Here is a 10,942-nt window from a genome sequence, read left to right on the forward strand (position 1 = left end):
GAGACTTTGTGTCCTTATCCAGGTGTCAGGATGCTTGTTCTGACAGGACATATGGAGATGCCTGCAGCTTCCTGTGTAGCCCTTGTTTCCATGGTAACTGCCATCATGTGACAGGAAAATGTGTCTGTCAGCCAGGCTTTCAGGGAGAGAGGTGAGCTGGCAGGTTGGGACTCTAATTAAAGCAGTTTTTATTTAAAGATAAAGCTATATTTTCACTGAAGCACATGGAGTGTTTTCAGTCTTTCTGGTTGTATTAAAACTGAAACCATTACTATCTCAGCTGATTAATGGTCTTTATTTTTGAGGTTGGCTGACCCCAAAGCATTTGTGTTGAAAAATGGAAACTGAGAGAACAGATTGAAAAAATCCTGACATTGTTTCAGGTTGAAATGTGCATTTGGAACAGTAAAACTGAGAAGAACAAATAAAAGTTGAGTGTTCTTCAGTCAGTTGTTGATGTTCCATAAGTCGAGTAATAAATATGTTATTAAAAAATGCTCTTGAAACAAATTAATCCCATTGTAAACTAATGGCTAAGATTAACCAGCCAATTACATACCTTTTTATATAATCTTAACAGCTATTCTGTCTGTAACTCAAGTTAAAATTTTACAACTTATATTTTATTGCCTGTACAGCCCTCAAATATCAAACCCATTTTTTTCCTCACTGTTTATGTGTTTAGGGTGGCCTGCCTTTGTCAGTAGGTGAAGTCTTCAATAGTCACAGTGTAGCCTTGACTGTTTTCTATTCAGCTTAAGAGGATCTTTGGCATTTGCTGCTTAACGACTAAGCTCAAACAGATATGAAATGTGTATTTATACACTCAGACGCAGAAGGCATACAGTCAGCAAAACATAATATCATTAACCTGGTTGTTTTTTAAAATCCAAACCTGTGAAGCACATTGCTGATTAGGTATGTTGCTCAGAGCTACATCTCACATGCCATTTCTGTGATTGTTTGTAAGGTAAAATGGATCCAGGGCTGGCCTGTTTCTATTAATAACCTTTGGAATTTGAAAATGAACTGGGAAATTCCAGACTAATTCACATATGCTCATTTCCTAAACCTTGACAACAAGGCATTTCAAAGAAAGACATAAAGAAATAACATTTTACCTACTTTGAAAAATGGCTGATAAAAATTGTGAGAATGAACTATAATTTATCAATATAAGGTTAACACATAAAAAAAACTTGTGATGTAATCTCCTTAATTTTATCTGTGTGCTCTGGCTGTTAGATGATCAGTGAGTACTAAAACAGACCATGATTCAGCGTTCATACACAACCTTCTTTGTAAATGTAAGTGACATAATTATGTGATTTCCTGTATTTTCCAGCTGCAATAGCAGCTGCCCTGCCCTGCTGTTTGGTCTCAACTGTTCATCTGTATGTGACTGTGGTGAAGGAGTCAGCTGCCACCCCATCGCTGGTGTCTGCCCCAACAGTATGCCCATACATTTACCCATTTGTTCCTTTTGTCTTGATGCATGGGTGGTTTTTAGATGTGTGCATATGATTATGAGAAAGATCACTTTTTTAAATGGTGTCTGTCAGTCATCGAAGTAGCTGTACTAGCAGGTGTGCTGGTTCCTCTGTCCTATTGATTCTTGCTATTCTGGTGCTGCTGCTTGTGTTGCGGAGGAGGTCAGTTGATGCCCAAAGACAGGTCTGTTCTTACATTTATTATTGTTATGTCCATTTACAATCAGTTGTGAGGTATAACATGACTGCACTACACTGAATAAGTAACTCCTTAAAAGGCACATGCAAGAAGACAGTTCACATGTACACAATTTTTAAATAGTTACCATGAGTGCAGTCATTGCTGGACCTGAGGCCAATGGGATCCACTCCCAGATGGAAAACGTTTATGTTCTGGAAAAATTTTGGCCATAGACAGCCACCATCTATTCACAACTGCTCTTGGTATTTGAAGTAATGCCCATCTTACCACTAGATGTCAGCAATTCTTACTGTATTTTTAACTTCTTTCTTTTACCTGTTTCTTTAAGGGACCACTACTAACTGTCCAGTGATTGGTCAGCTGAACTCATACTTCGTAATTCTGTAGATTCACAAGCACAAATGCTGTATAACACACTGAAGGAAATAAAAAGAAAAACAAAATGAATATGTTCTTGTTAAATATACTTGATTTTCAAAACAGTTGATTGGCAAGAAAAAAACCCACAAAGTGTTTTCAGTAGAGTTAAAAATAAAATTGACTGTACATGTGAACCTGCTTTCTCACAGTGCAACTCTGGCTGATGGTGGCTGTCAGTTAGGATGAAGTATCACGTCTACAGCGTCTTGGCAAACATTGGTGCAGCCCCCGTCCCCTGTATCTCTGACTGGTCTTCTGGCCTGCCTCGAGTCACTGGTCAGTACAGTTGCCACAGTGTTTATAGTAACCTTTTTATTGAAAACCTTTAAAAACAAATCATATCACATGAGACCTTTTTATAAATGAATAAAAACCACATGTCCCCACAAAGAGTGACTGCATGAAAGATAAACTCTGTATGACCATTTTATTACCTGATTATAAAACAACATATGATTAATGAAACTTGCAATGATTTATAAATAGTTTTTTTTTACAAATTGGCAAGATTTTCTTAAGTTAAAAAGCTAAAATAATTAGTAAAGAAATAAGAGGACATATTTTTACACACATGACAAAATTGTTGGTACCCTTCGGGTTAATGAAAGAAAAAACTCACAATGGTCACAGAAATAACTTAAATCTGACAAAAGTAATAATAAATAATAATTCGATGAAATTTAATCAGTGAAAGTCAGACATTGCTTTTCAACCATGCTTCAACAGAATTATTAAAAAAAAAAAAGATAAACTCATGAAACTGACCTGGACAAAAATGATGGTACCCCTAGAAAAGACTGAAAATAATGTGACCAAAGGGACATGTTAAACCAAAATGTGTCCACTAATTAGCACCACAGGTGTCTACAATTTTGTAATCAGACAGTGTGCCTATATATAGGGCTACAGGAAGTCACTGTGCTGTTTGGTGACATGGTGTGTACCTCACTCAACATGGACCAGAGTAAGCAAAGGAAAGAGTTGTCTCAGGAGATTAGAAAGAAAATTATAGACAGGCATGTTAAAGGTAAAAACTATAAGGCCATCTCCAAGCAGCTTGATGTTCCTGTGACTACAGTTGCACATATTATTCAGAAATTTAAGATCCATGGGACTGTAGCCAACCTCCCTGGACGCGGCCGCAGGAGGAAAATTGATGACAAATCAAAGAGTAGGATAATACGAACGTTAACAAAAGAGCCCAGAAAAACTTCTAAAGAGATTAAAGTTGAACTTCAAGCTCAAGGAACATCTGTGTCAGATCATCCGTCGTTGTTTGAGCCAAAGTGGACTTAATGGGAGATGACCAAGGAGGACACCATTGTTGAAAACAAATCATAAAAAAGACAGATTGGAATTTGCCAAACTACATGTTGGCAAGCCACAAAACTTCTTGGAGAATGTCCTATGGACAGATGAGACAAAAATGGAACTTTTTGCTGAGGCACATCAGCTCTATGTTTACAGACAGAAAAATGAAGCATATCAAGAAAAGAACACCGTCCCTACTGTGAAACATGGAGGAGGCTCTGTTATGTTCTGGGGCTGCTTTGCTGCATCTGGCACAGGGTGTCTTGAATCTGTGCAGGTACAATGAAATCTCAAGACTATCAATGGATTCTAGAGGGAAATGTGCTGGCCAGTGTCAGAAAGCTTGGTCTCAGTCGCAGGTCATGGGTCTTGCAACAGGATAATGACCTAAAACACAACTAAAAACACCCAAGAATGGCTAAGAGGAAAACATTGGACTATTCTAAAGTTGTCTTCTATGCCTCAAAAGGTTGTGCAACAAAATATTAAGTTAAGGGTACCATCATTTTTGTCCAGGCCTGTTTCTTGAGTTTATTTTTAAATAATTCTCTTGAAGTAAGGTTGAAAAGCAATGTATGACTTTCACTGGTTAAATTTAATAGAATTTTTATTTATTATTATTTTTGTCAGATTCAAGTTATTTCTGTGACCATTGTGAGTTTTCCTTTCATTAACCGAAGGGTACCAATAATTTTATCTATGTGTTTATATATTCATCTTATAATGATTTGGATATTATTTAATCCACTGTTTATGCTTCATCTACATACAGTATCTCACCATGACCCAGAAATGACTTTCAACCACAGCTTCATTGAGCCTCCCTCCTCTGGCTGGGTGACTGAGGGATCCTCTTTTGACAGTGACGAGGAGGAAGGAGAAGCTCTCTACTGTGTTCCACCAAGAGAAGGTAGGGCCAGAAATGCAGCTAAACTATTCTACATAACCACTTTTTGGTAAAATGCCATATCATAATGTCTTCTGTCTCTTTATCAGACATCCCTGCTGTAGCAGGTGGTGAGTTCCAGGAGATGAGCTCCAAGTGCAACATGTTCTTAGACCCATCAGGTTTTAGCAGTGAGGACATCACCTCACCCTTCAACATCCCTCGCACCTCCAGTATCGCCAAGTCCAAGCGTCCATCTGTCTCATTTGCAGAGGGCACCCGCTTTAGCCCCAAAGAAAGGCGCGGTTCTGGTCAGGACCTTGGAGCTCCAAATCGAAGCAAAGCCAAGTCACCTTGGGGGGTTTTGATGCTGTCAGCTTTACAAAGTCAGGGAGGTACAGCTAGAAGTGGGGAAGAGGATGAAGCAGAAGATAAGGAAAAGGAAGATGAGGTGGATGTGCAGGTGACAGAGAGTCAGGAGTCAAGCTGTGAGTTAGTAGACCAGGAAGCAGACAGTAGACATGTACAGGTTTCTGGGTCATCAGGTCGAAGACGGGACAATGTCCCAACACAGCTGGTCATAAAGGCACCCAGGCAGCCAGCCTCTGATGCTGAGGGTGGGGGTCTCCCATAAGGTCACCACTGTGTATGTGACATTGGGTAAGGCTGGTAGGACCCTTAACGAAGACAGAACCTAGTTCTGAAGGGCCATGTTCAGGCCATGCTGCGGAGACTTGGCAGCCTCCAAAGGCAAAGGGAGCAGGAATCACGCAGGCCAAAGTCAAAGATGGCTGAAGGAATCACCAAACCTCCCAGGAGGAAACTGGGAGCTCGAGCAACTGTATGGGAGCAAGGAGGACCATCTGGAGGGGAATCTGGCATATGTAAGCCAATCAGGAGGAAGCACAGTTCCCACAATCCCCCAGACACTGCAGGTCCAGGTGATGCTCCACCATCAGAGGACAGCTCTCAAAAACGACCACTTTCTTCCATTTTGAAGAGCGTGCCAGAGGTGGCCTCAGCTGGCTCAGGGTCAGATCTGAGACTTGAAGGAGACTTGATACAAGGTAGGGATGTGAATGCAGGACAAACTGAGAGCAGCTACCTAACTGTGGGACCAGCAGGTGGAAGCACTGAGATCATAGCAAATGACCGAGCAGTGGTGAATGTCAGTGATGAGCCCTGCTATGAAAATGTCTTAATTAAACAGTCATAAACAATGAAAAACCACATAAGCAGGTCTGATAGTTATACTACTGCATATTTATTTTTCTGCAGTTGTAACTGAATTATGGTGCTTTTTAGTGCAGTTCACGTAATTACATTTATGTTGCATGTGCCATAAAACACCTCAAAACATTAGATCTTAATGTTTTTTTTTAATTATATTATATTAGATTCAGGTTTTAAGGTGGATGAAAAAAGAAAACACCAGGTATTTACTACATGGATAACAGCACTGGTTGTGTTCTTTTATTTACTTCATTGATGCATGCCACAAACTGTATCAATACAAGTACTGTATGTATGTAAACATATTATGCTTCTCACTTTAGTTGGAACAAAGAAATGTTAAGGCTGTTGTTCTGGTTATAGAGAAGATATGAGTTATGAATTGTTCCAGAAAAACTATGTATAAATAATTATCTAGAAGAAGGAATGCAATCAGAGTGTAATTAAATGTACTTTTAACTGTGGCGAACAGAAGCTGAATAACAGAAAATGCACTGATGTTAGTGTTGGCTGAGACAGACTGTGAATGTGTTTTCAAATGTGGCACATTTGAGTCAGGACCTCCTTCAAACATTTATCAAAAGTAACTAAAACGAAAATGCTTGTCCTATCTCTGTAATGTAGAAAAATTGTGCAGTTTAAGTCACAAGCAGTTAGAAAATGGACTTAGCATGTTTTTACATCTGCATCCTTCAGTCACATAGATCTACCTGTAACAAAGCTGCTGTTCGCTAATGACAAATTACTGTCGTTTATTCAGCCTGTCAAGGATGAAACCTCTATCAAATCTAAATATTGTGTTATGATAAAGATTAAAAAAACAGAAAAAATACATTTTGTTGATACATGGTTTCAAAACATTATGACACTAAAGAAAACATGAAGATGCACGTTAAAAAATACTTTTCAAATCAGAACGTAGCCACATATTTAGCTTTTGCTTTCAAACTGCTGAAGTCCTTTGCAATCTCTGGCTTTCTAAGTTGAGCCTGTTTTTATTGTAGCTCTGTTTGAGAAAAATGGATACATGATATAGAGAACACATGAGATAACTGATTTTGGCCCTGTGGACTTGACTGTTCGCTGATGTTTACTGGAGTTGATGAGCAGCTAATTTATGTTACACTGAACAAGTTTAATACACTTCTTACACCCTATATCAGTTGTCTTACTGAAAATGACTCATCCAGTACACATTGATGTCACCATAGTGAACACAAAACACTGGAAAATATCCTGAACTATTTCTCAGCTCCAGTGGTGTCTGAGCAGCCAAGCCAATACTTGGCAATGGATCTGGGGTACGGTGGCATGGCGGGATCGACTCTCTTGGTTCTGAGGTCCACTCTGTAGTATTTATCTGAAAAATTTAATTACATTACATTAAACAAAGCAATCTTTTCTTTTTTAATTCATCTGTTAATTTCAGGTTTTTTGTAGCGGCTGAACAACCATTGAAACTATATTTAAAAGTTGTTGCCCATCTGTATTCATTGTAAAATAGTGGAATAGAGCACATAAGAGCCCAACTTGACATTTTTGATACATATAGTTTCTGAGATATTTTGCATCACATTATGGTAAAAACTTTGCTCAAAAGCCTGTTGAACACAGTCTGATACTTGTCTCCTGCCCCGTAATAGATACCAGGAAGCAGAAGATTACACTATAATAATTTTGAAATGTCACATGGTAATAAATGTTAAATAAATGTTAAATAAAAATGTTAGGACCAAATAAAGACCTCATATTAAAAGAAAATGTGACTTTTCTTACCAATTTTTTCATGGGTAGGCCTAAATGGGTTAGAAAACACACTTTAAAAACCTCTGTGTGCCTCATGGATAAACACAGCCAATGAGCATAAAAAGGAGCTGCTGTGCCTTTAACCTTTGGACTCTTTGTCATGTGGACAAATACACAGCATGTGAAACGAGTTACTATAATAAGTCTGATGAGACAGACAGAGCTGGAAGGATGATCAAATTAGTTGTCATCTCTTTCCGCTGTTTGCAGTCTACATCTGCAACTAAAGTCAGAGTTTTTCAGTTCATCGTTTTGACTGAAATCTTTCTATTTCTCTCTGTTAATTTCTTTAAAACCAGTTCATGACTAAATCATGACTTCATCACTTGTTCTTAAATGTGATGTTTGCTCCTTTACTATTTTAGATTATACAATTTAATGTTTTGTTGTGCAAATGTCATAGTTTTATGGCATTTCCCGGTTTGTGTTACCTCCTTTAAAGAAGTAGACGTTCTGGATGGGCATATTCCTCTGGAAGAACCTGTCACCTCTGGAGTCGTAGTTGCCTCTGTTGTTCTGGTTGTAACGATCTCTTCGTCTGTCCTGGTCCCAGTCCTGATCCCACCGTCTGTCCCAGTCTCGTCCAAGCCTCTCCTCCATTTCCATTCTCCTCTCTGCCAGTCTCAGACCCATCTCCATCCCCCTCTCAGCAAACTCCTGACCCATGTTCATCCCCTGCTGAGCCATGGACCCCCAGAAAGGCGAGCGGTTCTGCCTCCTCCGACTCCACTGCCATCTGTTTTGTTGGTACTGCTGACCCCACTGCTGGTCAGGCTGGTAGTCGTAGCGATGAGATGTGACGTAGATTCTACCAGCCATGGCAGCATCCACCGGAGACTTCAGGCCTTTCCAGTCTTTGTTAATAAAGTGGTGTTTGTCATGATGCTGGGGCACTGGGGATATTAAAACATGTTATGACAGATGCTTTCTTCCATCTACAAATATTTTCTATAACATCTCAACTTACAGTCAGAGAATAGTTCACTGAAGAAAGGTTCATAATTGCTGTCGTATAAATCAGTGTAGTGCCTGAACAGGGTAGATGGAGACCTCTCAGACATGGTCACACACTCCTCATGGGATGGCTGGTGCAAAAACTCATACACGTAATACTGCTCCGCTGAACAAACCAACAGGATGCAAAAAAAAAAATAAATGTCCAGCATACAAGTACGTGTTAATGAGTTTCTGAAGCTATATGAATACACAATATGTGGCCATACCTTTAAAAAAGAAGACCTTCTCTTTTGCGTGATGACCAGGAGCGGGCAGGGCAAACGCTGCATCAACATGATCAGGAATCTTGTCAAAGCCAACACTGATGTCTCGAGGATAATCGTCATCCAGCACACCATCATCAAACCTCCAGTACTTGTTTCCCTGATAAACATAGTCATTCATTAAACCATTACTGAAATACAGTTAACTGGTAATACGGGGTGTTTTTCTGAGCCCTTACCTTAAAGATGTAAGTTTTTCCCTGGCAGTTCATGCGCGTGAACGCAGCATCAATCGGTCCACTTATGCCCCACACATCTTTTATGAGTTTTGGATAACCGGGAAGCACTGACTTCTGGTCCAGCTCAAAGAAATATTCACCTGCAAAACACAAGAGTCATACTGTTATGTTCATTTTAAAGATTCTAAAGTGTTGTAAAAAATCTGGGTGAAACTGAACTGTCACTCACCCCTGAAGGCAAAGATGGAGCCATTTTTTAGCTGCATGAAGGAATCAAATGGCCTGCCACTGCAGACCTCAGCGTCGGGGTCTGGGGCTGCAGTAGTGGCTGCAGTTGTGGCTGTTGTGACTGGAACAGTGCTGGTCTCAGCGGTTGTACCATTTTGAGGCGCTTCAGTCGTACTGGAAGCCTCAAGTTTGGAAGTTACAGTGCGTAAAACAGGTGTGACTGGGTTTATCAGTCGAGGAGGTCTGGTCATCTGCAGAGTGGTCTCATGTTGATTCACTCTCTGATGGAAGTCTGGGACTACAGACTGGGTGGGCTTCAGCCGACGTCTGCCGACTGTAGGAGATTGATTGCCTGCTGAACGTCCAGGAGATGGAGTGGGGCCTTCAAACAAGTCATCGTCATCCTCTGCAAACACAAATGTGTCTCCACGAGCTGAAGGGGACACAAAATAGAGGTCAGCAACCATTGTTCTCTCACTTCGCCGGGTGGAGTGTTCCACAACACGACTGAGGATATGGAACGAATGAGCTGAGAGGTTTCTTACTCGTCATACCACAGATGGCCTCAAAGTCAGAGCAGCAGCTTTTGTAATACTTGCACATGGAGTCACACTGGCACTTCCTCTGAGAGTCAAATCCATTTTCACAGCGGTCCAGACAGGACTCTTAAGATAGGATGATGTAATTCATTCACTCTGATTTCGAACTGCCTCTGTTCATTATTCATGATTCTAAACAAATTAATAACCTTCTTCTCCTAATAAAGTTAGATGATTACAGCTCCCATGAGGCTCTGACTGCATCCCAATGCAAAGACTTACATGATTTTCTTTTTATTGACAGTTTCCATTGCAAGCTTGCTGCATCTTGTTTGTTCAGAAATGCAATTACAGCTGAAATGTAAGGTTTCTTTGTTAGTTGATTAAAACATTGAGGGCTCAAATGTTAAAATTTATAGGGTTCATCTTCATAAGCATAACTTTAAATTTGAATTCATTTGGCTTTTGGACAAGTGATCAGAGAAAGCAAGAAATTTGAAGAAGTCATTTTGTGTCACTTTTATTGACCAAAGAATTAATTAAGACAAGACACTAAAGGCAATTATTACCTGATTTGGAATTATGTGCATTTTCCCTTCTGCAATCTTCCAAATTTTTTCATTTACCAGTTTGTTTTACTTCATTTTGTCTATTTGAAGTCATATACCAAAGAAATTTAATTTCATAATCAGTTGGATTGTGTATTTCAATAAAAATGTGTGGACTTTTACAATCCATATCTTAAAATTTAGTTTTTTAAACATTAAATTTCTACACTCAGATCCATAAATTTCCACTTCATTATAATACCAAACTTTCCAAATGTTCAGATTTTTGGATTGAAAATTCATCAAATGGGTGCACTTTTCTATAAATAATACATCATTTGTAAATTTAAACAAAAGATCTTAAACAATTTGTTGCACCAAAAATCACAAGATGATGTTTCATGGCCATACTATAAAAATGAAAATTGTACCCTTTCCACCTGTAGTGTCTTGCCATGACTGAATATATTTGGATTGTTGCTCAAAGGACATCAATTTGTATTGTGGTCATTCATGATTGATTTTTTACTCATTGTCCAACACTGTTGGCTAAAGAATGAATCATTATTTAAAACAATCCTCCTATTAATTATTAGTGTATTAATATTAGGTCTAAATTTTTACTAACATGTGCTCACCTTACATTTACTTATTAATAAAACCACTTTTAGTCAGATTTTTAATGTAACACTCACCATCTGCAGCGAAGGCCTCAGCCAACAGAACGAACGGCAGGATGGCCCACGGCCTCATGTTGCCTCGGTTGTGTCAGCGGTTAGACTGAGCAAGTAATGATGGACCGTGCGCTCTCAGTTATTGG

The 10,942-nt window shown here is 39.3% G+C and overlaps 2 protein-coding genes across 3 annotated transcripts in view; one reads left to right on the top strand and one right to left on the bottom strand.

Annotated features, from left to right (window-relative positions):
• Nucleotides 1–5,651, top strand: part of scarf1 (scavenger receptor class F, member 1) — a 10,736-nt gene extending 5,085 nt beyond the window's left edge. Inside the window, 10 exon segments of the mRNA XM_041995292.1 lie at nucleotides 23–151; nucleotides 1,346–1,452; nucleotides 1,563–1,674; nucleotides 2,262–2,281; nucleotides 2,284–2,388; nucleotides 4,196–4,333; nucleotides 4,420–4,925; nucleotides 4,927–4,983; nucleotides 4,985–5,020; nucleotides 5,022–5,651. Coding sequence (XP_041851226.1) covers nucleotides 23–151; nucleotides 1,346–1,452; nucleotides 1,563–1,674; nucleotides 2,262–2,281; nucleotides 2,284–2,388; nucleotides 4,196–4,333; nucleotides 4,420–4,925; nucleotides 4,927–4,983; nucleotides 4,985–5,020; nucleotides 5,022–5,525 — 1,714 coding nt within the window. The 3' untranslated portion in view covers nucleotides 5,526–5,651.
• A 96-nt stretch (nucleotides 5,652–5,747) lies between these two features.
• vtna (vitronectin a) lies at nucleotides 5,748–10,942 on the bottom strand. Of its 2 annotated transcripts, XM_041995289.1 has the most exons (8): nucleotides 10,818–10,940; nucleotides 9,581–9,700; nucleotides 9,037–9,468; nucleotides 8,808–8,947; nucleotides 8,572–8,728; nucleotides 8,316–8,468; nucleotides 7,780–8,241; nucleotides 5,748–6,902 (listed from the first exon to the last, which is right to left on the bottom strand). In XM_041995289.1, exons 1-8 carry the CDS (start codon nucleotides 10,873–10,875, stop codon nucleotides 6,784–6,786), a joined length of 1,641 nt encoding a protein of 546 aa, XP_041851223.1. In that variant the 5' UTR covers nucleotides 10,876–10,940; the 3' UTR covers nucleotides 5,748–6,783. The 2 variants fall into 2 exon arrangements, with proteins under 2 accessions (XP_041851223.1, XP_041851224.1); XM_041995290.1 differs by lacking the exon at nucleotides 9,581–9,700 and having other exon boundaries at nucleotides 10,818–10,942.

The sequence above is a fragment of the Melanotaenia boesemani genome, chromosome 9, assembly GCF_017639745.1.
Source record: "Melanotaenia boesemani isolate fMelBoe1 chromosome 9, fMelBoe1.pri, whole genome shotgun sequence".
NCBI classification, from domain to species: domain Eukaryota; kingdom Metazoa; phylum Chordata; class Actinopteri; order Atheriniformes; family Melanotaeniidae; genus Melanotaenia; species Melanotaenia boesemani.